Source organism: Periophthalmus magnuspinnatus, chromosome 23 (assembly GCF_009829125.3).
Source record: "Periophthalmus magnuspinnatus isolate fPerMag1 chromosome 23, fPerMag1.2.pri, whole genome shotgun sequence".
Lineage (NCBI taxonomy): Eukaryota > Metazoa > Chordata > Actinopteri > Gobiiformes > Gobiidae > Periophthalmus > Periophthalmus magnuspinnatus.
Genome location: NC_047148.1, coordinates 15,857,807 through 15,883,377, shown reverse-complemented (window position 1 = coordinate 15,883,377; position 25,571 = coordinate 15,857,807). Strand labels below are relative to the sequence as shown.

The 25,571-nt window shown below is 39.1% G+C and overlaps 3 protein-coding genes across 3 annotated transcripts in view; all 3 read left to right on the top strand.

Moving 5' to 3' along the window:
• The first annotated feature begins 275 nt into the window (after positions 1 to 275).
• ythdc2 (YTH domain containing 2) lies at positions 276 to 10,719 on the top strand. Its single transcript, XM_033988996.2, has 31 exons — positions 276 to 371; positions 698 to 858; positions 973 to 1,063; positions 1,135 to 1,331; positions 1,420 to 1,619; positions 1,731 to 1,897; positions 2,007 to 2,109; positions 2,564 to 2,720; positions 2,798 to 2,905; positions 3,166 to 3,305; positions 3,409 to 3,544; positions 3,634 to 3,760; positions 3,836 to 3,901; positions 3,982 to 4,166; positions 4,302 to 4,398; positions 4,524 to 4,611; positions 4,684 to 4,764; positions 6,074 to 6,156; positions 6,241 to 6,346; positions 6,435 to 6,554; positions 6,622 to 6,894; positions 6,960 to 7,086; positions 7,189 to 7,394; positions 8,312 to 8,495; positions 8,576 to 8,667; positions 8,774 to 8,893; positions 9,049 to 9,194; positions 9,323 to 9,479; positions 9,589 to 9,795; positions 9,867 to 10,049; positions 10,128 to 10,719. The coding sequence occupies exons 2-31, from the start codon at positions 699 to 701 to the stop codon at positions 10,188 to 10,190; spliced, it is 4,170 nt and encodes a 1,389-aa protein (XP_033844887.1). The 5' UTR covers positions 276 to 371; position 698; the 3' UTR covers positions 10,191 to 10,719.
• A 699-nt stretch (positions 10,720 to 11,418) lies between these two features.
• Positions 11,419 to 16,822, top strand: hmgcs1 (3-hydroxy-3-methylglutaryl-CoA synthase 1 (soluble)). The gene is made up of 10 exons (XM_033988997.2): positions 11,419 to 11,576; positions 12,241 to 12,689; positions 12,775 to 12,900; positions 13,029 to 13,193; positions 13,661 to 13,829; positions 13,901 to 14,071; positions 14,859 to 14,965; positions 15,052 to 15,177; positions 15,246 to 15,397; positions 15,527 to 16,822. Exons 2-10 carry the CDS (start codon positions 12,242 to 12,244, stop codon positions 15,596 to 15,598), a joined length of 1,536 nt encoding a protein of 511 aa, XP_033844888.1. The 5' UTR covers positions 11,419 to 11,576; position 12,241; the 3' UTR covers positions 15,599 to 16,822.
• A 548-nt stretch (positions 16,823 to 17,370) lies between these two features.
• The window catches only part of tln1 (talin 1), a 32,608-nt gene continuing 24,407 nt past the window's right edge, over positions 17,371 to 25,571 (top strand). Inside the window, exon 1 of the mRNA XM_055231378.1 lies at positions 17,371 to 17,553. The gene's annotated coding sequence lies outside the window, so the exon portion shown is untranslated. The remainder of the gene's footprint in view (positions 17,554 to 25,571) is intronic.

Sequence of the window (25,571 nt, the reverse complement as noted above, 5' to 3'; positions counted from 1 at the left end):
AAGGAGAAGGTTCTCTTTGGTTCTTTAGCTTCGTCTCCCACGTTTTTACGATTTTGAGTTTATTCTCGTAATATTACGACTTTTTTTCTCGTAATACTACGACTTTTTTCTCGTAATACTACGACTTTTTTTCTCGTAATACTACGACTTTTTTCTCGTAATACTACGACTTTTTTCTCGTAGCGCCCGCATATATATTTTTTTTATTTAAGTGACCCTTATACTCCGTCGTTTGCATGGTCTTAATGTGTGTCTCTTTTATTTTGTACCGGAAGTGCAATCTTCGTTGGCGGCCATTGAAACAGGCAAGAGACCAGAGTCAGGTCCCGTCTTCGATGGAGCAACAAACCTACTAATTATAAAACAATAAGGTCTCTTTTTCTCCACACATATACTTAAGCATTGTTTGTACATTGCCAAGTCTTGCCAAAGGTATCTAACCTTTATGTCGCCCAACGTATAAGCTAATGTGTTCTTTTGCCTAGCTAACATACAGGGGTATAGCTTCTAGCTTTCGTTAATAAAATGAGAATGACGAAAGCGTAGATAAGAACCCAGTCCTGTGACAAGTACCCTATTAAAATACTCACATTCAGTCAACATATTCCTGAGCTGTGTGGTTAGGAAATGTACTAGAATATAAGTTATTTATAACGTCATAGAATTGTATTGTTAAATTATATCATTGTTTTCTCAGAATGTCTCATTCTGGTGTGTCCTCCAAAACACTGGCGAAAGGCCAAAGCATTCCAAAGAGGGGGCGTGTGTCCAATGGACTCAAAGAAATTCACATCGATGAAGAAGTGAAGATATCTGTGAACCTCTCTTTGGAGAGGTTTCGCTACAGTGACCAGAAAGGTGTGAAATAAAGGTGTAAATTGCCTTGAAAGTTGCCCCATACACATACACAAATTGGTTATAATTATTGTAACTGTTGAAAACGATATTTGATATGTAACCTTTGAAAAACAGAGATGGAGTTTCCCTCATCATTGTCAAGTACTGAAAGGGCCTTCATTCATCGCATAGCCCTGTCTCTGGGGTACATTTCCAAAAGCAAGGGGTAGGTTCAGAATATAATAGTGATTGAATGTGTACGCAAATTCAACTTGCCTTTGAAATGTTTCATTTTAGGAAAGGATCAAATCGATATCTTACAATCAGAAAAACTGATGGTTCAGAAAAACCTCGGCCAACAATGCCTCTTACTCTTTCCCACAACACTTTGCATTTTATTCGGAGCTTCCATCAGAGGTTTCCCATCACCAGTAAAGAACGCACAGACCTTCACCTTAGCAGTAACAGCAGCCTGAGGATGTCCACTGAACTTGGTAGGTCTAGACTATCAAATCCTCTCTGACTTGACTAGTGTGTAGTCAATGTATTTATTTTTACTATATTTTGTTATTGTTGTTGCAGACGGTTTTGACAAAAATAGAGCAAGTGGATGTTTAAATAATGGCATTCCTTTGGTGCCCAGAAGAAGAAATCCAACAGATATTGACAGTTTCAGGTGCTCTCTGCCAGTATACGAACGGCGTGCGGAGATTGTGCAACTCATTGCAGAAAATCGCGTCATTCTGGTGGTGGGAGAGACGGGCTCTGGTAAAACTACACAGGTAAACCCAATGTTGCTGAATACCACATTTCTGTAAATATTTTACTATTTGAGTATAAATATGCCACCAGTCCTGATAACAAAGCCAACTGAATTCTATGTTCTTATCCAGATTCCCCAGTTCCTTCTTGATGACTGCACTAGGACAGGAGTGCCCTGCAGGATCTTTTGCACACAGCCCAGACGCCTGGCTGCCATTGCTGTGGCTGAGAGGGTAGCTGCAGAAAGAGGAGAGAGTGTGGGGCAAACAGTTGGTTATCACATCAGATTGGAGAGCAGGTAAACACAGATGGATCATTTGAAAGTATCATTATCATATGTATCACTGTTTAGCGATTTCTAGCTGTTTTTATAGAGGCTAAATCTAAAACGGACTATGTGTTTTTAGGGTTTCTCCCAGGACGCTTTTGACTTTTTGTACAAGTGGAGTATTTGTCAGGACTCTAATGGCTGGAGATGCCAGTTTGACAACCGTCACACATGTTATAGTAGTGAGTAGAATTGTCACAATTTCAAAACTTGATTTTTGATGTCTCAATACAGATTTTTGATGCCATAATAATAAAAAATAATTATATATATATATATATATATATATATATATATATATATATATATATATATATATATATATATATATATATATATATATCAATGCTACATTTAACACAAAATAATCATACTTATTATTGTATTATATGTATTATTTCTTCCTCAGGAAATGTTATAAATTGTCCTATTTGTGGGCCTTTTTTTCAGTATTGATACTGAAATCCAAATTATTATTACTACCTTTGATTCAATTGATGTTGATTGTCTGTATTGTTTCTTTTTTTAGTGTTTTTTTTTTTTTTTTTTTTTTTTTTTACTGGTGAGCAATAGTTGGATCTAATATGGTGTTAGTCTAGTGGGCTATCAAAAGGTAAACTGCTGCTCTCTTTACAGGATGAAGTGCATGAACGTGATGGTCTGACTGATTTCCTGCTAACAAAGATGCGAGACGTGCTTCAGAAGATTCCCACTCTAAAACTGATCCTCTCGAGTGCTGCTCTGGATATTGACCTGTTTCTTCAGTACTTTGGATCCTGCCCTGTCCTCCACAGTGAGTGCTATTATATTTCTAATATATGTAACAGGGTATTGATATAGTAATAATCAGGTCTGTTTTTTTTATTCCAGTTAAAGGGAGACAGTTTGAAGTGAAGGAACTCTTTTTGGAAGACATTCTGAAGATTACTGATTACAAAGTTAAAGACATGAAAAAGTACAAGGAAGAAAAACAGAAAAGTAAGATCTGTGTTCTATATTATATTTTCTTTGTAGCTGTGTTTTATGCAATTATTTTGGACCATATTTGGGATTCAGCCTGATGTACTGGCAAGGGTAGGAAGTGAACGGAGGCTTTTTAGCGCTGCTATGAACAGCATAATGCTGAACAGAATTCAGGTGCAGTAACAGCAGTTTAAGGCTAAGTTCACTGAAAGTCAATTTAGCATTGTATAGAACACCAAGTTTCAACTATCTCACCACCCATGTCTTATTTACAGAAGAAACTAAAGAGAAGGTTTTGACAGAGTGGTGTAAAGCTGTGGAGAGCAGTTCTGTTGAGGGTCTGAATATGGCTGCGTCTGAGTTACTACAAAGCTGTAGTGACCCAAACACGGAGAGCAGCACCCTATGCAAATCAGTAAGTTAGACACATATTGTAGAAGAGACTAATCAAAGTGTAATATTTTAAATGTACTGTATTAATATGTTTGTCAACCATTTTCTTTGTACATTTTCGACAGGAAGAAAATAGCACAGATGTCCTTGAGCCGTGGCTGAAGACTGAGATGGACATGTGCATTTCCAACATCTTCCTTGGTGAAGATCAAGATGCATTTACCCAGATTTTTAATCTAATTCTCTATGAGAATGTAAATGGTGCGTCTGAGCTTGTATATTTGTATTTAATGTTTAATTCCACACAATTACAGCTTTTAGATTATTTATTGTCTTTTTTCCAAATTTAGTCGACTATACCCACAGTGAGACCGGTGCTACCGCTCTAATGGTTGCAGCAGGTCGAGGATGCATTGCACAGATGCGGCAACTCCTTAGTATGGGAGCTGATATGAACATAAGGGCGTCCAATGGTTGGTAAGTTATATTTTTTATGATTGTAAGATGCACAACATGTCCACACTGGAATGCCAACCTTTTTTATGTGTTCAGGTCTGCATTGGACTTTGCCATTCACTTTAACCAGATGGATGCAGTAGATCTACTCCGATCATCAATGTAAGATTTCTTTTTCTGTTGCATTCAGTTATATACAATAGATATTTGTTTGTTATTTTTCATTATTCTTGTTATTCCAGCCCCCTTGGAAAATTAAAATTAAATCAGACAGATGAAACTGCTCTGATGCAGTGTCCCAGTGCAGAGCTGAGCCTAGAGGACCAAGAACTGCTCAAGCTGTACCACCACAGCTTTGACGATGAGTTCGTAGATCTGGACCTCATCATGACCCTCCTTCATCACATCTGCTCCACCACCAGTGAAGGTTTGACAATGACTGCTTTTTCCTTTCCTTGACTGTTCACCATGTATATTACAAAACTACAAATATTTGGAGTAAATTGTAAATTATTCATAATATATTTTTTTACATTATCTGTGAATTTACTATATGGCTTAGGTGCTGTTCTGATTTTTCTCCCTGGCTATGATGAGATTGTGGCACTCAGGGATCGCATTCTCTTTGATGACAAAAGGTTTTCGACTCGCTCTGAAAGGTAATGTTTCATTAAAATATGTAGCAGTTTTACAGCAGCTGTTTTAGTTATTCTGTAAAGAGCTGGCCATTACTTCAATGCATCTTTCTAACATACCATTGCAACGAGCATGTTATTAATTGCAGATATGAGGTGTTCACCCTACATTCAGATATGCAAACTTCTGATCAGAAAAAAGCCATGAAGACGTCGCCACCTGGTGTCAGAAAAATTGTGAGACTGAGTTGCTTGTTGCAAGTATTGATTAGTGCAATAGTGCGAACTAAATGACAACTCTTTTCCTAGATCCTCTCTACAAACATAGCAGAAACAAGCATCACTATCAATGATGTGGTCTTTGTCATTGACTCTGGAAAAGTCAAAGAGGTAATGGAAAAATACTTATTGATAATCAGAGTTGCGTAGTACTCAGTTACATTTACTCAGTTGCATTTACTTGAAAAACTTATTAAAGAAGTTGTACTTTTCTAGCTGCATACTTTTACTCCTACTTGAATAATATTTTTATTGACAGTAACAGTACTCTTAAGTAAAGGTTTTACTTACCTTTCCCACTGTGAATAAAGTCCACCACACACTACAAAATTTTTCAGTCTTTAAAGATTTCTAAACGTTAGACAAAAAGTGCAGGCCACAGACGTGAGGAAAATCAGATTTAAAACTTTTCTATCTTGTGGGATATGACAGAGAGAGACAGCGCATCATAAGCTAGAAGTTGTGAGTGCACCTCGTATCAACTGTTTCCTGTCTAGGGTTTCTAGTTTAATGAAAGTCAAAACTGTTATTATTGTTAGTGAATGTGGTGAAATAGTTCAGTTAAATACTTTTAATTACACAGGAAGTAGAGCCAACTATCGTAGTTTACAGCAGCCTCACCATGATTCTCGCTTTGCGGATGTAAACAGACATACTTGAGGATCTACTCTCACCTTCTTACTTTCTAAAGTACACTTTTTAAAGAACACTTTATTAATAGTGCTGTTTTGTGGATTGGGTATCATTATTTGCGGAGAACAAATTCTTATGGAAGATATAGATGAGCGCTGCAGTTTAACTTTACAACTTTACGAGAAGTGAGTAATAAAACTTCAAATTTTTTTTCGCTATTTCCTGAGTTTGTATCTTGTGGCTCTGTGTCCGTCACTCTCACGATATGAAAGAGCAGCTCAGAGTCACACTGACACAACACACGAGGAGGGCAGTGAATTAAAAATCGCATACAAGGATCTAAAGTCAGCTAACGCTTCCCTGAAGTTAGGGAGAGGCAAATCAGGTCCTAAATTGGGCAAATCATCCTGTGGGGTGTGGCGGGCTTAAATGTACTAGTGACAAAAGCTTAACGTTGACAATATTAAATAATTTGAATATCTATGTTTCTTGCACTGCTCTTTCAGATAAGAGTTTTGTCCTTCCAATTATATCACAAATCAGATGTTGCAAACCAACGGCTACTTTTTAAGTTACTTTTACTTGAGTGGTAGTTTTCTCAAATACTTTTTTATTCTTATCTTGAGTAATTTCTTGGACACCTACTTTGTGCTTCTACTTCAATAATATAATTGGAAGTAAATATACTCTTACTTTAGTAAAAGTATAGCTTACTCTACCCACCTCTGTAAATCAATGATTTCTCATTTGGTTGTTAAATTGAACTGCAAATTATTTCTTGCTATAGAAATCCTTTGATACTTTGAGCCATGTATCAATGCTGAAGACTGTTTGGGTCTCAAAAGCTAGTGCACTTCAACGAAAAGGAAGGTAAATGTATGCACAAATCTCACTTTAAATAGATGTTTTTTTTCTAAAGTTAGCTTTACTCATGAATTTCTGACATGTCAACAGAGCTGGACGCTGTAGGCCAGGCGTCTGCTTTCATCTCTTTAGTCGACTCCGTTTCAACAACATGCAGGAGTTTCAGGTTCCCCAGCTGCTGCGGATGCCTCTGCAGGTGCACTTAAACGTGACCATGTAGAAGTAATTGAACATTACATAACTGTAAAGGCAGTTTTAAAAATGTATGCAATCTGTGTTTAAAGGAGTTGTGTCTACAAACCAAACTGCTGTCTCCTACCTCTTGCCCTGTGGCAGAGTTCTTGTCTAAAGCGCCGCAGCCTCCACCAACACATGCTATACGAAATGCTGTGCAAATGCTTAAGGTAACTTGTGTCCTCATACTTCTAAGTGTTTAACTTTTGTAATGCAGTTTCCTCCTCCTTTCCACAGACCATAGATGCACTGGACCAACATGAAGATCTCACTGATTTGGGCTACCATTTGGCTGATTTGCCGGTAGAACCACATCTGGGCAAAATGGTTCTCTGTGCTGTGGTGCTGAAGTGCCTGGACCCCATCCTTACCATCGCCTGCACCCTGGCTTATCGAGACCCCTTTGTACTACCCACCCAGGGCTCTCAGAAGAGAGCCGCTCTGCTGTGCCGCAAACGCTTTACCTCAGGCACCTTCAGTGACCACATGGCCCTGCTTCGGGCCTTTCAGGTTGATACTCAGCAGAAAAAGCTTGTTTTGAAAGACTACAAAAATTACAATTGTTTGTTTTTCAGGCTTGGCAAAAGGCTCGTAGCGAAGGTTGGGAACGATCTTTCTGTGAAAAGAACTTTCTTTCCCAGGCAACTATGGATATGATACTGGGAATGAGAACACAGTTGTTGGGACAGCTGCGTGCCATTGGTAAGGGACTATTCCTAGATGCATACAACACCAAACACTCATTTGGTGTTGTGTACATATATATATATATATATATATATATTTTTTTTTTTTTCCTTTCAGGTTTTGTTCGGGCACGAGGTGGTAGTGACATTCGAGATGTAAATCTGAACTCTGAGAACTGGGCAGTGGTAAAGGCAGCACTAGTTGCTGGGATGTATCCAAACCTTGTCCATATCAACAAGGAACAGTCTTTCATGTCCAGCAGCAAAGAGAAAAAGGTTAACTTCCATCCAACATCAATTTTAAGTCAGACCCAGTTAAAGGAGGTAAGACCCTTTCAACCTTGGTATTTTGAATATACAGTTGAAACCAGAAGTTTACATACGCTTTATTAAAAGACACTTTTTTTTTCTCCCTGTATGGCATGAAATCATATTAAACTTTTCCAGTTTTAGGTTAATTAGGATTACCAAAATTACTTCTTTCTTTCAATTTACTAAATGCCAGAATAATGAGGGAAGGATTTTTAGAAAATTTTTCATTACTTCCTTCAGTCACATGTTTACGTACATTTCATTAGTATTTGGTACCATTGACTTTAAACTGTATGACTTGGGTCAAACGTTTTGGATATCCTTCCACAAGCTTCTCTTCTCATAATAGTAATTTTGACTCATTCCTCCTGACAGAAATGGTGTAACTAAGCCAAGTTTGTAGTTTTTTTTCAGGTCTGTCCATTCATTTTCAATAGGACTGAAATCAGGGCTTTGTGATGGCCACTCCAAAACATTGACTTTGTTTATTCTTAAGTCACTTATCCTTAAGTCTTTCCCATGATGTTATTCAAAGAAGCAGTGTGTTTCAGGTGTGCCTTAATATATATCCACAGGTGTGTCTCTAATTAACTCAAATGTTGTCAATAAACCTGTCAGAAGCTTTCAAAGACATGACATTGTCATCTGGGTTTTCGCAAATTGTTTAAATGCATAGTAATCTTACTGTATGTAAACTTCTGACTTGAATGAATGAATTAATTAATGAAGAATCCTTCTTGTTATTCTTGCATTTAGCAAATAGGAATAATTTTGGTAGTCCTAATTGACCTAAAACAGGAAAGGTTTAGTCTGATTTCATGTCAGTGAGAAAAAAAGCACATGTCTTTTTATATAGTGTATGTAAACTTCTGCTTTCAACTATATTTAGGCTTTTCAGTCAGTTTAAAACGAAAGTTTATCATTGTCAGAGCACCTCAACCAAGGAGGCACAGACTCTTCCCACAGACTGGCTCATATATGATGAGATGAGGAGAGGCCAAAGAATGGCCAGTGTTCGCTGTTGCTCTATGGTCACCCCTGTCACTGTTGCTGTTTTTGGTGGTTGTGCAAAGTTACCAAGCTCTGCACTGCATGAACCTGCCTCTCTAAAAGGTAATTTTAAACATAATGACACCTCTGTAAAATCAGCAAGTGTGTTGAATGTCCTGATTCACTCATGGTTTGTCTTGTAGATAGCTCAGTTAATGAAACGAGTGACAGTGACTCAGAGGAGCTGGCTGAGATAAAGCTTGATGATTGGCTTGTTTTCCAGTTAGACACAGAGGTAAATTGCACTTTCAGTTTTACTGTTTACATTTGTTGTGATTTATTTTGTTATCTAGGTATTTTATTTGAATGTATTTGTATTTTCATGTACTGTCTCTTCTCAGACAGCAGGACTGGTGTTTGAGCTCAGACAGAAATGGCAAAATCTTTTCATCAAAAGGATAAAATGTCCTTCAAAGCCCTGGTCTCCTCAAGATGATGCTGTCATATGCACACTGGTTTCTGTATGTCACACTACAAACCTATTATTCTTCTATAAATGCCATTAACACAGAATGCACTCTAATAACGCCACGTAACTTGTTTCTTCTTGTTATAAAACAGTTACATTAAATAATGTTTTAAAAGAGACAAAAATTACTCTGTGATTCTCTGTCAGGTGCTTTCAGCAGAGGAGCAGAGAGCAGGCTTACAACAACCTACAGGGATAGGCCAACGACCTCGGCCCATGATATCAGAAAAGGGTTACCAGCCAACCTTGAAAAGCTCCAAGAACAACTCTCAAAGCAGCAATACAGATGACCGGTAAGCACTTAATGATTGTTGAGCATAGTGTTGTGATTTATGCTCTGTGTTTGTTCTTCGACATGAAATAAGCCATAATTATATAGCAATTACTTTATTTTGAAATTATGTGTTGTTCATTCCCTCAGACAATGTAGCGTTTGGGGAAATTCTGTCCATTCAAAGAGTGATGAGGTCTCACTGGGCATAACCCCTCTGTCTGATGACACCCTGTCCTCCAGTAGCTCATCTTATTGTGTGAGCTTAAACAGTCCCTCTGGAAGCCCCTGCACCTCCTCAGCAAAAGTATTTAGCATTATGGAATAATTTAAAATATTCCATTATGTCACTTTTCAGCTTTAGTTATACTTGTTCCGGTAACTTTTATAGTTGGTCTCCATTTTGTTCTTTGCAGCACTCAACCCAAACATCTCCTCAGCTAACCATGTCATCCATCCGTTACTTCATCATGAAGAGCAGCAGTATTAGAAATATAGAGATATCTCAGCAGAAGGGAATATGGTCCACCACCCCATGCAATGAGGCCAGACTGTCCAAAGCTTACTTGGAAAATAAGTTAATCATCCTCATTTTCTCTGTTCAAGGCTCTGGGCACTTTCAGGCAAGTCTCCATACAGCGTGTGTGTGGCATCTTTCACACATGTACCTACTCACATATTTACACTCTTACAGGGCTATGCTCGCATGACATCAGTCATCAGCAGAGACAGCTGCCAGGACTGGGGGCTTATGGGACTTGGTGGTGCCTTCAGTGTAGAATGGATTCACAAAGAGAGCCTGTCTTTTCAGTCTACTCAGCACATCCTCAATCCATGGAATGGTAACAAGAAGGTCCAAGTTAGCAGAGATGGACAAGTGAGTACCAGCTATGTAATTTTTACATATGGCAAAGAATGTACATGCTCAGTGAATCAATGTATGTTTTTATTGCAGGAGTTAGAACCCCAGACTGGGAGTCAACTGTTGTTAATGTGGGATAGAAATTTTGGAAATTAGTAAGAGAAAAGCACTACTGTGCTGACTGTGATTATTGCAATTAGTAGATGAAACTATGCAAATGAAAGCAGTGGTGAGAAGATGTTTTTGTTCTTAAAGTCTCTGTTTACATTTATTACTTTTTCTTGATTATCTGCCATGTTTTTATATTTGCACCACTATAATATAGACTTTTATACAAATGCCTTAATCTCATATCAACAAATTGTTTGCCTATTTGCATAACCATATGATCGTACATCTTCTGTAAAGATACATATTCTGTGTTTTGTAGTTTACATTATTTATTCAGTGTTCATGTTATCTCCTGTGCTGGACGATTAGCTGAGAGCAAAATTCTGGTCCACCTTTACTGGTATGTTTAATACTATGTTTTATTATCTTTTCAATTTTCAAAATCAGAAATTGTTGTTCCTGAGTTATCTCAAAACTAACTGTAATTGGTTGTCAATTTTGTCAAATATGCAAACAACCAAACCTCCTAACAGACTGGCATTGCCAGGCTTAAAAATAAAACATTTTGATCAGTAAGTAGTATGTTTTCTGTTGCTTTATCTAAATTTCTCTATGTGAATTTAAGTGAATGCTGGTCTTTCTGGTCTAGGGTGTAAGGCAAGACAAGGCAAGTTTATTTGTATAGCACTATTTCTTACACAAAGTCATTCAAACTACAGAATAATAAATAATAAATAAAATCACACAAATCAAAATATAAATAACCACAAATAATCATCATAAAAATTTAAATGAAATTAAAATGTACCCTCGCCAGGCCAGGATATTATAGGCATTTGAAAACTAGAAAACCAGACAAAATCACAGCTGGAAAGTTGCACTCTTCCAGCCCAATGAGAGTTGCCCATGGACCACAAGTTCTCAGATTGATCTGGTGGTCAACTGTTAGTTGTAACTTACACCAATGGGGACAGGAGGGTTATGAATACGTCCAGTTTTAGACAATATGTAACAGGTAACAGTCTAAATTGTATGGCAAATTTGCGGAATGTCTCTTGTTACACTATCACAATCTTCCACTGAACTGCCCCCGCGCCAGAAATGATTAGTACCGTGAGATTGGTCGTGTCTCTCTCACCAGACATCACACACGGCTCCTGATTGGTTGTCGAGCGAGGATCCTGCGCGTGGTTGTGTTTTCTCGGCTCTGATTGGTCGGATACGTGCACCATGCGTAACGCCGTATGTAGACGAGAGGAAGTGGCCTATGATTGGAGGGAGAGCCAGGCAGGGTAGTCCGGGCGCTGGGCTCTACCGTTGACTCGTCACACATAAATACTTGTCTGCACGGGGTTACAAGGACGAACGGGGAAATATAGATACACATTACCCTGGTACATTCTTTTACCTCCCTCGACAGCAAATTCAGAGGTACGTGGTTGTTCCCAGCTCTTGTTTCTTTTACAGAAAGGTGATCTATGGTAGCTAATTCGTCAAGGCAAAGGTGTCTGTCGCTGTTAGAAACACATTTGTGCCGTATGTTAGAAAAAGGAAATACATAACGTTAGAGTTTAGTTTATTTGGAGCTTTTAAAAGTAAAAATGCGAAGTTATTCATCTATTCGTTGTTGTTTTACACGTTTATATCCCTTATATACAGTTATAGGAAACAGTTCCGCCGTGTATTTAGTCCGGGTAGCAATGTTTTAGAGTTTGTCCCATTAATGTAATTTTTGTATTATTCGCATATTATTTTCTGTAGTTATTAAATATATTGCCTAAGGTATTCCTGAATTTCCTGGATGTTTTGTTCAAATGACTTTAACATTCTCTAAGTCGGGGAAAATCCCGTTGCCCTTTCACCTACTTGTGCTCCAATGCTCCATGTCCGACGCCAGTCTGCATCCACTGGCTGGACATAGACGTACTGTGAGCAAAACGCCTGGTTATTGTCATGTTCTTATTGAACGCATTGTGTGCATTGTCTGAATGGACATTAGCATTATAAATGATAAGGATTAAAGCTTATTCTGACATCCAACAAGTTGAAACTTCATACAGTCTCTATGGATAATGTGTAATCTTGATTGTTACAGAATGCCTGGATCAGCCTCAATCAGCTGTTTGGGACCATGGCCCAAAGATGTTGGTATCATTGCCATGGAGTTGTACATCCCTTCTCAATATGTCGACCAGACTGAACTTGAGCAGTTTGATGGAGTTTCAGCTGGAAAATACACAGTGGGCCTGGGCCAAGCTGCCATGGGTTTCTGCTCTGATCGAGAGGATATCAACTCTCTGTGCTTGACTGTGGTACAGAGACTAATGGAGAGAAATGGCCTCTCCTATGACAGTGTGGGACGACTGGAGGTTGGGACAGAGACAATTATTGACAAGTCCAAGTCTGTGAAGACTGTCCTTATGCAGCTTTTTGAGGACTCTGGGAACACTGATGTTGAGGGTATTGATACAACCAATGCTTGCTATGGTGGCACAGCAGCGCTCTTTAATGCTGTCAACTGGGTGGAGTCCAGCTCATGGGATGGTGAGTTACCTATTCTATTTCTTGTGTTACAAAGACTGATTAACTAGTTCTAGTTAACAAGGTTAACAAAACAACTTTTTTCCAGGACGTTATGCTTTAGTTGTAGCAGGAGATATTGCTGTCTATGCCACTGGAAGTGCACGACCAACAGGAGGGGCAGGTGCTGTGGCGATGCTTGTGGGGCCAAATGCTCCTTTGGCCTTTGAAAGAGGTTGGTTTATTGTGAATAATCTGCTAACATTTAGTGCCCTCTTCTAAATTATTTCTTGCTTGTTCTCTTATTTTGTAAGTTCATGAAACCGATGTCTTCCTTGTCGTTCATAACATTTTTGTCCTAAGGTCTTCGAGGAACCCATATGCAGCATGCATATGACTTCTATAAACCAGACATGGTTTCAGAGTATCCAGTTGTTGATGGAAAACTTTCTATAGAGTGTTACCTGAGTGCTTTGGACCGTTGTTATTCTGTGTACCGTAACAAGATCCATGCACAATGGCAAAGAGGTAAGTGCATTTTTGTTTGAATGGGATGGATGAAAAATATATAATCTGTATTGGTTTCTTAAGCTGTTGAGTTTAGTTTTGTACTAGAATAGCAACAAAGTTATTACAGTTGGAAGTAAAACTCTAAGGAGCGCCTGAACAGATAATGGTTTAATTAGATAAGAGGGTTTAGAATGTCACCTACAGGATTTGTGCATGGCTTCTTCAGCTAAGACAATTACCCAAGTTCAGTGACTATGGTCCGATGTCTTTTAATAAAAATCCAATGGTGTAATGTTAACATCACCATTTATCAACCCTTTGTCACACTCTGTGGCCCTTTAGAAAGCCATTTGGAAAAAAGCCTAAGTATTGACAGATTTGGGTAACGCTATTAATGAATGTCTGCCATTTGGGGATTTTTGATAAAGTGGCTCCTTGAGTTAACAGACCTGCATTGATGTACCTTGATGTATTTTATTTTGCAGAGGGTTCAGAAAAGCATTTCAACCTGGAGGACTTTGGCTATCTAGTATTCCACTCTCCTTATTGCAAACTTGTTCAGAAGTCACTGGCAAGGTTGATGCTTAATGACTTCCTGAGCCACCCAAACCCAAACATGGAAGTGGGACCTTTCACTGGCCTGGAGGCCTTCAGGTAATCAAATATTGTGCAGTTTTATAATGATATTATGATGACTCATTTACAATTAAACATTAAAATTTCAGAGATGTCAAGCCTGAAGAGACTTACTTTGACCGAGATGTGGAGAAGGCCTTCTTGAAGGCCAGTTCTGAGCTGTTTGAGAAGAAGACTAAACCCTCGCTACTCATTTCAAATCAGAATGGAAACATGTACACCCCATCAGTCTACGGTTGCCTAGCATCTCTTATTGCACAGTAAGTTTTGTACTGTTTTGTTTGGTTTTGTGTAGATAATAAAGGTCATTTTCACACATGTTCATGCTCTCTCTGGTCCGACCCCAGTGCAGACTAGATTTAGTTATATTTACTTTACTTTTGGGTCGGCCTTGTTCACATACACCGCGCATCATTCACCCCAAACGTGGACCACAACTCACGTGAGAGTCCATCAACAAACTTATTTCTATGACAAAGGGACAGAGCCCTGTGAATATGTGTGCCCATGCTCGCTTTGTATATAGTAGTGGTCTTTTCTTTGTGGCTAACTACACTGAAGGCTACATGCGCTGGTGGAGGAGGAGAAAAAGTAACACACAGACGGACCCTGACTCATCTGTGTAGACAGAGGAAGAGGAGAACTGTCGCTAATATTAAGTTGATCCAAATTGACGAACATGTCAAATAGTAGCTCTGCAGTGCCCATTCATACCAATATACGTGATCTGCATGCTTTTTGCCCAATTTCAAGCACTGAGAGAGTGCGTAGATCAGCAACACCACGCTTGCCCCACTCTTAAATGCGGGTGGAGCTGCTCCGAGACCTCCTGTGTCAAGTGCTCTTGGACTGACTGTTTACTGTGGTACAGAGAGTGACTGTTGAGTTCACACTGGCCCAAGTGCACTGCTCTCGGAGCAAATGCTCTTTTACATTGACCTAAGTCTAGCTGGACACAAAATTTATGAATGTTATTGCAGACCTTTAACCATCAGTTAAATCATGGATGTTACATGTTGAGGTGCTCAGATCAAGTCTCTCTTGTAGGAAAACTGCTGCACAGCTAGCTGGTCAAAGAATTGGTGTTTTCTCTTATGGATCAGGATTTGCAGCCACTCTGTACTCTCTTCGCATCACTCAGGACCATACCCCAGGTAAGTTTGTTGTCACTTTGTTTTGTTGTTTGCAATAGAACATTTCCCTATTTACCCAAATTCCCTAATATTTTTAATATTTACAGGATCCAATTTGGACAAACTTGTCAGTAGTCTAAGTGACCTTCAGGTCAGACTTAAGTCACGGAAGAAGGTTTCCCCAGCTGTCTTTTCAGAAAATATGAAATTGAGGGAGGAAACTCATCATTTAGGTGTGTACATGGTTGGCTCTTAGATGTTTTAACATAATCACTAAACACTGACTTATGACATTTTACAGCTAGCTATGTTCCCCGTGGTCCAGTGGATGATCTCTTCCCTGGAACATGGTACCTAACACGGGTGGATGACAAACACAGAAGGGAATATGCCCGCCGACCTGTGGAATGTGAGGTGAATGCAGAGGCTGAGATTGTTTGCTCAAGTACAGAGGTAACACAGCAAGTACCACACATTTATGTAACTAAAATAAACTAAATTGAACCACACTGCAGTCATCTATTGAATTGTTTTTCTCATATTTATATCAGACTGTATTTTGATGCATCATTTCTGTTACAGCATATCCCAAGTCCAGTCAAGAAAATGCCTCGCATCCCTGCTCCTGCGCCTGAAGCTGCAGTGAGCAGTTAGACGGCCCATTTACCTCTGAGAGGTATTGAAAGTCCAACCACTTCCAGACCAGATTAGAAAACTGAACTGCCTGGACAATGAATTATCACCATTATCATAATTGCTGTCAAATGTGGTCATAAGGATCTTTCATCATTTCTATGTGAAACTTTTTATGGGCTGGTTCCAGCCTGAGCAAATACAAGGTTATCTTCAAATTCAGGATCCCCTCTGATGGAGCAAATGGGAGAGGCACTATATATATGCAATAACATTGAGCTGATGCTGCTTCCATGGGAACTCAGCCTAAGCTCTCATTTTAAAGCAGAGCTCATTCTCTATACCTCAGTTTTAATTCAGGATGCTGCACCTTCACCTTCGGCATATGTTGCTTACTTAATGCAGTCAACTGGATTGAGTTTATAATAGTCTACAGTTCCTGGTGAGCTTAATTCATGTGCTTCACTGCACTATTTGTCCTGTTTGTTTTTAAAACAAATATTGTGATCAACAGGTATATGATCAACTTATTGTACAGTTTTTTTTCATACACTAAAATGTTTGTTGTTTTGGGACAGTTTTATGATGTGGTACACGTCCAAGAAGCATTGTAATTATGTTGTAATGTATTATAATCACAATATTCTGATGATGAAAGACTTGAAACACAAGGATATATGAGAGTCACCAAATAATTCAACCTGCTTAGGAAAAAGTGCAACATTCAGCTTTTATTTGTAAAGCAACTTGAGTTGCGTTAACCATGTCACAGAACTTAGCAGTGTGAGGTACCCATATCCAAACGCCTACATTTTTCACTATGTTGATGCAATCATGTGTCATCTTTGACTAAGCCTTAATAAGCAAGGGCTTTTGTTTTTGAAACCTGCTTTGTCATGTAATGTATTATACATACATAGTTTTATTTTTGTGATTCATTCTGATATTTAGTTATAAGAGTGGTTGCACTCAGAAGCAATTTTTTAACTGACAGCATTGACTTTGTTGGTGTATCACAGGTGTTAATGATAGATATATAAAGGAAAACTTAAGAAATAAAAGGACCGTTCTCTAAAAGCCTTATCTGCTTAATATTCTTAATTATACACCCACTTTATTTCTGCTGTCATGTCACCGTATCTACTAGAGGCCAAACCTTGTAGAAATGTATCAAAATTGTAATATTTAAACTTGATATGAATGGAGAAGTAATGTAAAAAATTTGAATAAATGTATATTCAGTCATGTCTCTTGGTCTGGTTGCCATATCTGCTTGTCATTATTTTAAAAATAAATATGACAATCTTGATGGACAAAAAAAGCACTCCAACAATTATGATTATTAGTTAATTTATTATTCCAGAAGATAAAAATGGGTACCAGATTTGTCTAAAGCCACCACAAGATGGCGCTAAAATGAAATTATAAAGGCCAGATCTGAATATGATGCCCCACCAAACCGACCAAGGTTATATTTTTGTATATTCTTATGATTTTACGTGTTTCTATTGCCTTAAAAAAAGATTAACTGATTTCAAGATTTTCAAATTCGTCTCGTAAAATAAAAGATGGTGTTTAATCATTGGGGCTTGACTTCTCTGGAGCACAGTGGGTCTGGGCGGCTGCGCTCCGGCGGCCTCTGTGCAGCCGTGGAGTGGCTCCTATCTCCACCTCCACTGCCTCCACCACGGATCTATGCCTCCACCACGGATCTATGCCTCCACCGTGGATCTACGCCTCCACGCACAGGAGCACCGCCCCCCCGGAGTACAGCGGTGCAGCGACACAGCCCGCCTGGGTGGAGTTAGCGCCGCCACTGCTGAGAGCGGATAAGGAGGGGAACTCGGGAAAAAAAATCGCCATCTGGCTGTTCCCCTCGCTATAAACGCTATTATCTCGGGGAAATTCAAACACCATCAACACATTTGGATCATAAAAACCGGGCCACGGCAGCGGGAAGGACCGTATTTGTTCAGGTCAGAAACATCTTAAGATTTTGAACTTTGAAAACTTTCCACCATTCTTGAAGTCCTTGACGTCACCAGAGTCTTATGTGGAGGACAGAAAACCCTGTCAAGTCCGAGCACAGAGCCTCTGATAAATGCAGAATGATTTAAGTGTGATTTAATAATGTGATTGTGTCGCACTGTTGATGATTCTTGTACTTTTAGTGAGATGTTTTGTTGTACCTCAGGCGTCAGTCAGAGGAGCCTTTGCCCCACATACCTACACGCATATACAACTGTACTGTATGTGAGGGGCTGCAAAGGCAACAATATCACGAGAAAATGAATGGCCCTGGCTGCAATAACACGATAATCTAACGACATGGTAGGATTTGATTGTTTTGACAAGGTTAGGGAACTCGCAGTATACTTTTTAAGGTCTGTAACTTTAGGTCAGTGGGCCACAGCTCCATCAGGTTGTCAACATTTGCCCTCTCATCAGTCTTTTGTGTCTTGTGTGACAAGCAGAAGTATGCATGCATGCTGGGTGTGTTGTAGTGCAGCTTTCACGAACAAGGAAAAAGTCTAGCCTCCGGGTGCAAGTTTTCACACCGCGGCGCTGTGCTGTACGACACAAGAGTTTGCACGGACATTTACTTTAAGAGTAGAAAGAGCTGTCAGGAATATGACAAAAATGCAGGTTAGTCATTTAAAGCAAGCTAAAGTTGGAGTGGGCTTGGTACAAAGGGGACTTGCCTAATAGCAGCCTGCGTTCATTGCTGAAGGGCTGGTTGCTGTGGCCTAGCCCTGCATGCTGGCACATGAGAGGCGTCTGCAGAGTGCAGTCTATTCTTTTGGCGTCTGCAGAGTGCAGTGTAACATATGTATGCACACAATTGTGTTCATGTACTCATGAGGTCTATGTTTAGAGTTATACAAACTGTAGAACAAATGTGAACAACTCAATGGCCCAATTCAGTTTGCTGTTCAGTTTATCTGCACTGGACAATCATCAACTGAGACGAGAACAGGCAGAAGCAGTAGACTATGAAGATGCCTTTTTAATCATTTTTAAATCAACCAAAAATTACTATTTTAGTTACAACTTTCTATAGGCTGCAATGCATAGATCCTTTCATGGTGTAATGTCATAATTATAAACTTAGTACTGAACTAATATTTTCTTTGGGTTTTACTGTCATTTGATAAGTCTAGAGAATTTCTGTTTAAGTCTTGGACTGACTTGTAGTTTTACGAGCCCTACCCCAAATCCAGATGGTGACATTGCAGTGGCAGTGCAGGAGGTGCTGGTCACTTCCTGTTTCAAAAAGACTGCTCTGCTGAGAAGGCATAAGCGTATACTTGACATTTGTACTGTATCACAGGATGCAGTCTCAGTTATGGTTTTCCTTTTCTTCTTCTGGGAGTAGTATTTTGTAAATTAGAACTCAAATGTTTAAAGGAAATGTATAAATACTAAATAGGTTTGGGGTTTCCACACTGTTAAAAATTTCCCGGAAGTCTTTTAAATCATGACTTCATTCCTGTCATAACACGTTTTTGTAATATTGTCATATGATCATGTATGCACAAACACAGACACTTTTCCCCACCAACTCCTCTTATTGATCAGTCATAATGCTCTGAGTGAGCGAAAGGTCGATTTAATTTATCACAGTGTAATGTGAACTTAGGGAAACAGCAGATTCAGTCACCTCTTAATAGTAAGTACATATATTACAATGTTTCACACTGTGTGAACCTTAATTCATGAAAAGCTGTCCAGTAGTTACTTGCAGGATCGATAACAACTACAGAACAAAATTGGATCCATTTTGTAATAGTTGACTGTGTTTTAACTTGCATTGGGTAATATTGGGCATCAGCCAAAGTATGAATATGGTGTCGTACCTGAAATATCTGGTTCTGTGCATCCCTAACCCCATCCCTGTGCAGCCTTAAATACTCTTGGTACCAGCCCCCTGCTCTGTTCTTCACAGAGCAGTCTCATGTTGTTGGGAGGTGTCAGTGGCTTATGTCAGGTCCACACGCTCTCCACTTAAGGAGACCTGCTTTTCATTCCAGGCTTCTGGAAATTGGCCTGTAGTGTTTTCACTCAGCCATATTTGGTAAAGGCAACATGTGCTGCCACTCCCCCAGTACCAGAAATGATTTGTCTTATAAAGGAGACAATTCCTAAAAGTGTTTAAAATGGGGTAAATATTCTGAAATAAAGCCACTGGTAATATTGTTTGAGTGCTAAACTGATCGCCTCTTAGTTCCCAGGTGAAAGCATTTCTGAGACTATAAGCTCGACGGTACAAGGACTAGCTGCAGTTGCACACTCAAAATCTGATTACTATTATCATAATTTTGGGGTTAAAATATTCTTAAAATGAAATGAAACAGCCAAATCATTTGATTTCTGTCTGATTTCTGTCTGATCGGTGTCCATCTGATTACTTTGCCTGACACTCCCGTCCTAATATAATATACAAGGAAATGAAGGGATGGATCCCAGGCAACTGATCACTGACATCAAATTGTGCAGTTTGTATGTCCAAGTAAATTTAAAGGTATAGAAATCAGATTTTAATCATCTTTTGGTGAGCTTGTAACCACAGCCACTGCAGGGTTGTTTAACCATTTAGATTTTTTTTAATGTATTTTTTGTTTGTTGCTTTTGTCAAACTGTAGCAGTGAGGCTGTGGTGTAATCTGTGGACCATTTCCTCTTTATTACCATGGAGATGTTATTTATGTATGTATCTAATGTATAATTACTAAATAGGTTTGGGTTTTCAGCACTGTAAAAATTTCTTGTAAGTCTTTTAAATCATGACTTCGTTCCTGTCATAACACGTTTTTGTGATATTGTCATATGGGTATGCACAAACACAGACACTTTTCCCTACCAACTCCTCTTATTGATTAGTCATAATGCTCTGAGTGAGTGACAGGTGGATTTAACTTATTACAGTGTAATGTGAACGTAAGAAAACAGCAGATTCAGTCACCTCTTAATAGTAAGTACATATATTACAATGTTTCACACTGTTTGAACCTTAATTCATGAAAAACTGTCCAGTAGTTGCTTGCATTGTATTATCGGATCGATAATAACTACAGAACGTAACTGGATCCATTTTGTAATAGTTGACTGTGTTTTAACTCGGAGATGTTATTTATTTGCCTGGAGTGTTCAAGAGTGGGGCATTAAACTCCATGGTGACAAGCAGGTGACACCACCAGGCCAATATACAGGACAGGTGGGATTTGTGGAGAGCCAAGCCCACTCACAGTAAGAAATGTTTTTCAAGATATTTTGTAAAATTATGTACCAATTATAAATTCAAGCTTTATAAGCTTAATGCAGTATGGTGGACTTTTACAGGCAAAGCAATAACATTTCCCTGAAAACAAGCCAAGACCCCATCAGAAATTTGGCATAGTGCACGTTTTACTTCTCCTTCTCTCTGACTTTGGGTTCTTTTAAGAATTAAATCACGCTGTATTTTACACTTTCAAATCAGTTCTGGACTGCATTCAGTGGACAAGTCCTTGTATTTTTCCTTTGAGTGCAGAAACAGCTGCTCACGTGTGAATGAATGTGTTGTAAGCTTTGGGCACTCAGCTGACCTGTGTAGGCAGTTGTGTATGACATGCCATAGTAATAGAGGCTGTGCTGATCTGCCCTGCATTTACAGTCAGTTTTACATGTCAACATACACACATCATGATATGTAAGAGATGCATAGTGCAGCAGCACAATATATTGCAATTGAATCAAAATTGCAATTTAAGTTGACCTTTACAAACATGTTCTGAAATTCATGTGATGTTGTTTTGTTTATCATTTGTTCATATTTCATTCTCTGAAATAGTGCAACCCTAAAACACAAAGACACAAATTGTAATGTGGAGGATATGGTTTAGTGACTCTAATGACATGTCCTGGACTCTCCAACTGTAAAGTGAACCACGAAAGTGTAGAAGACGTCTATGGAAGATTACACTGGAGCTTCATTTTAATCCAATCCTTTTGTCACTTTATTGTAACAAATGTTCCCTTTTTATTTAGCGAATCAAACAACAATTTTAGACCATATATAGAGACCCTTAAACCACTTTTAATGGGAAACCCGATGACTAACAGAAACTCACATCTAGACCTGGATCTGGAGTAGTTTTTATGTCTTTGTCTTTGAGTCCTAGTCTTAATGATTTTGTAGTTTATAAACCGAACTGAAGGATTCAAAATATCATTATTTCTTTTGGATTATTTTTAAAAATATTTCCCAGTCAGTGTTGTCTATATATGTAGCTGACTTTTTCGCTCAAATTGTGAATCTGACCAAGGCTGCTGTTTATAGAGGGCAAAATCAGCAGCCCCCTGATGTTTAATAAGATTTAGTTTGCACTGTAGCAGTTACAGGTTGCATTATTTGGATACATAGTTTTAAAGTGATTTAAACTTAAACAGAATAGAAAATTAGCCCAAACTGACTTTTGGATGTTATTCCCTGCGTTCCTGTCTCAGATTGTAGATGAGATTTTATCGTCCTTTGCTCCTTCTTAGCATTCCTGTTTTCCACTGGGACATTTTTTGTGCTGGCTGCTATAGAGACATACTGTTTAATATCAACTTCCTTTTCTTCTAAATGTGTTCTTTCTAGTTCTGTCTTCGGTCTCTCTTCTGAGTATGTCACTATTACTGGAGATGGTTGCCTCAGACACACCCTCACAATAGCACAGAAGTAAATATAACTCAGCAGTGTGGACACAATAGTCAGTGTCTCTGTGGTCGGGCTGATGCAGAAGAATGCACAGTGAATTCCTGTGCAGGCTGGAGGCAGCGCTGCAGCCATTGGCCCCAACCCTATGTTGCTCTGCTAAATATGTACACAGTCTTTTTTGAGTGATGCTGAAAGACTCTTAACTATGAAGTGTCAGAAGGCCAGTGTGCTATGTTAACTATTAGAAACATAAACCACATTTTTAATGCTTGTCTGTCTCTGTGGCCATGATAACACATTTTATTTTTAGTGGTACTTGCATGTCCTCAGTGGAGTTCAGGGCTGGTTTTGGGCTGCACCCTCTAAGCCCAGATGTGTTGCTGCTTTCACAGACTTCTCAGTTTGTTGTTGCATGTTTACAGCCTCTTTTCATATGTGGTCACTCTGTTAGTTTGAGGGACAGTGTTTGCTTGTTGGCAGCTTTTGTGGTTCCAAGGAAAATGGTCAGCTTGGTAGTGGAGAATCGGTGTATCCCAATTATCTGGCTTTCAATTTAGAACCCACAAAGGAAATTTCTTACTAGAGAGAAAAGTGGAGTAATAATGGCAGTTGTGTATTCAGTGCATTGAGGAGCTTTTGGTTAGTTTCTTTGCTGATGAAGCAGTTTTTTTTTTAACCTAGGCGTGTTGTTTGGCTTGCATAAAGCTGCAAACTGCCTACTGTCAGTTCCATCTCATTGTCCAAATAGTGTTGTTATTGTCATAAGCAGCAGCTGTGTCCACTTCCCTGTGACATGGCCTTGATCACAGCACTCAGTTTCATTTAGCATACAGTAGTACCTGGTGATTTAAAGTTTGTTGATTTGCAAATGTGTGTTCTCACAGTAAATTCTAACCCCAACCCTCAATTTAGATACCAAGAAAAATACTTAATACCAATTTTGATATTACACTTTCAATTTCATCACAATTCATATACACTTTGTATTTTACCATTGCTAACTAATATTTGTAATTTAAGCATATTTGAGCTGCATTAATATTTGGAAATAGTGAATCACAATATGAATGATTAAAATGGCAGATTGTCACTAGGCCTGTCACAATAACACATTTTGAATTGCAACATATTGCTGTAGAAAATATAGATGCTAAACGATAATACTGAATGCCATTATGCCTCTGAGCAGGATTTCTACCTGAAAACTATGCTACATGTACAGTATTGTTAATGAACTTGAGCTGCATGAAATAAATGAAACAGTTATTGAGTCCTAGAAGTTGTTTATTCAACCGTCTACTGCTCAAAAATAACAAAATGATCCTCACTAGTTCAAAGAAAAAGCACCTAAAATAAAAATTGTCCCCCTAAATTTACTGTTTTGTCTTACATTTATTGAACAATGAGTTGGTGTAGCAATTATCGTGACAGACCTAATTGTCACAGGGAGACCACAGTTCGATTTTGACCACCATATCGCCAGCCTTACTGCAGAGAAAGGTTTATCATAGCTATTGACAGCATTTCTGACCGCCCACTATTTAGATGGGTTGCATCATTTCTAATGTATTTTCTATTATGAAATCATAGGGGTGTTTCTGGGCTAACTTGCATCATTGCTTGTCCTCACTTAAGACCGTATCCCATCACCCTGCACCGCCTTCTGAGGGCAACTTTATCATGATGGAATGTCTCGAAGCCTCAGACAGTATGAAAAAGTCTGGGCATCGGCCAGAGAATGTGCACTGCCTGCCCAACTGTGGATCTGGTCAAGAAAAGAGACATGCCTTTTATCAGTGGCAGTGGCTGGTATGCCTTACATCCTCCCAGCCTCTCCATAGGGCCTCCAGTTCATGAAGCTGGAGGTGTCTATATATATATATATATATATATATATATAAACTATTTATAATTACTTTCTCAAATATTGTTTACTTTATGAAAGTTGGAACAATAATTTTGGGGGCTCCATACTTATCCTGTGTACTTTTTTTGTTAGTTTTGGTAATATTTTATAATTTGAGCCTGTAAAGGGAAAGTGTAAATCACCACCTGTACTCCTCCCTTAGAGTTATTGTCATAAAGTAGTTTCAGTTTTATCATTTGTCATTTTTTTGTGTGTGTTTGTAGTTTTATATGGCACATCTGGTTATCGTGACAGGGCTATGTATGACTGGGAGATCATCACACGACCTGATCTGTGGAAGTGAAGTCAGATTGAAGCATTTGAAAACAAAGTTACAAAGTCGTCAAGAATTGTGATGAAATGAACATTGTGAAGGCTCTACGAAAATTGGTGACATTCATTTTTTGTCCCATTGCCTACCTCGACTTGAAGCACACTTTTATTGCTAGGCTCAGGTGAGGTTAGCCTAAAAGCTAAAGGTTGACTGCTCACATTAGCTCAGCTCTGACCTTGCGTCTCATCTTTTTGAGACTCCATCCGTTTTCTTCCACTTATCCGGGGCCGGGTCACAGGTGCAGCAGTCTAAGCAGTGACTCCTGGAGTCCTAGATTTCCATCACCCCAGCCACGTCCTCCAGCTCCTCCGGTTGGACCCCAAGGCATTCCCCGGACAGCAGAGAGACATAGTCCCTCCAGCGTGTCCTGGGTCTTCCCCGGCGCCTCCTTCTAGTGCGACATGCCCGGAACACCTCCCTAAGAGGCATCCAGGAGGCATCCTGAACAGATACCTGAGCCACCTCAGCTGGTGGAGCAGAAGCTTCACTCCAAGCTCCTCACCCCATCTCTAAGCCACCAGCCACCCTGTGGAGGAAACACATTTTGGCTGCTTTTATCCATGATCTTGTCCTTTCGGTCATTACCATTGCCTCAAATAGAGAAGTTCAAGTATCTCAGGGTCTTTTTGAGACACACCCAGCATTATTACCAAATCATGTCCTATTAATAGATGAGACTATGGTGGATTATGATCCATGTATAATCCACATATAAGATTTCCCTATTCCCCTTATTTGGCCCTGCTCCCATCTCTCTTTGTTTGTGGTGGCTCTTCTTTTCAGTAGCAAACTGGGGAAAAGTTTTGCCTCAAATATGATATAAAGTAGCATTGCAAAAGAAAAATCTGTCAACTGGACAAAACATTGTAGGAGTGAACATTTCGCTGCTTATCCAAGCCACTTCTAACTGGTCCAGTTGACAGATTTTAATTTTCTTTTGCAATGGATCGGACCTGCACGACTGAGAGGTTACGCAGATATAAAGTATTGTTGATTTGGGTTAAATGTTCATGTGCGCTAACAAGTCAACACCTCACTGATTCTTTGGAGGCTTTAAAACGGCTCTATAGTCC

Bases quoted from the DNA above. Each gene is read 5' to 3' on its own strand.
- ythdc2 (XM_033988996.2), top strand. From the start codon at position 699: ATGTCTCATTCTGGTGTGTCCTCCAAAACACTGGCGAAAGGCCAAAGC. The intron at 3,545-3,633 runs GTGCGTCTGAGC...TTCCAAATTTAG, and splicing joins TCTCTATGAGAATGTAAATG to TCGACTATACCCACAGTGAG. The intron at 3,902-3,981 runs GTAAGATTTCTT...TTGTTATTCCAG, and splicing joins GATCTACTCCGATCATCAAT to CCCCCTTGGAAAATTAAAAT.
- hmgcs1 (XM_033988997.2), top strand. From the start codon at position 12,242: ATGCCTGGATCAGCCTCAATCAGCTGTTTGGGACCATGGCCCAAAGAT. The intron at 14,966-15,051 runs GTAAGTTTGTTG...TAATATTTACAG, and splicing joins CACTCAGGACCATACCCCAG to GATCCAATTTGGACAAACTT. The intron at 15,398-15,526 runs GTAACACAGCAA...TTTCTGTTACAG, and splicing joins TTGTTTGCTCAAGTACAGAG to CATATCCCAAGTCCAGTCAA.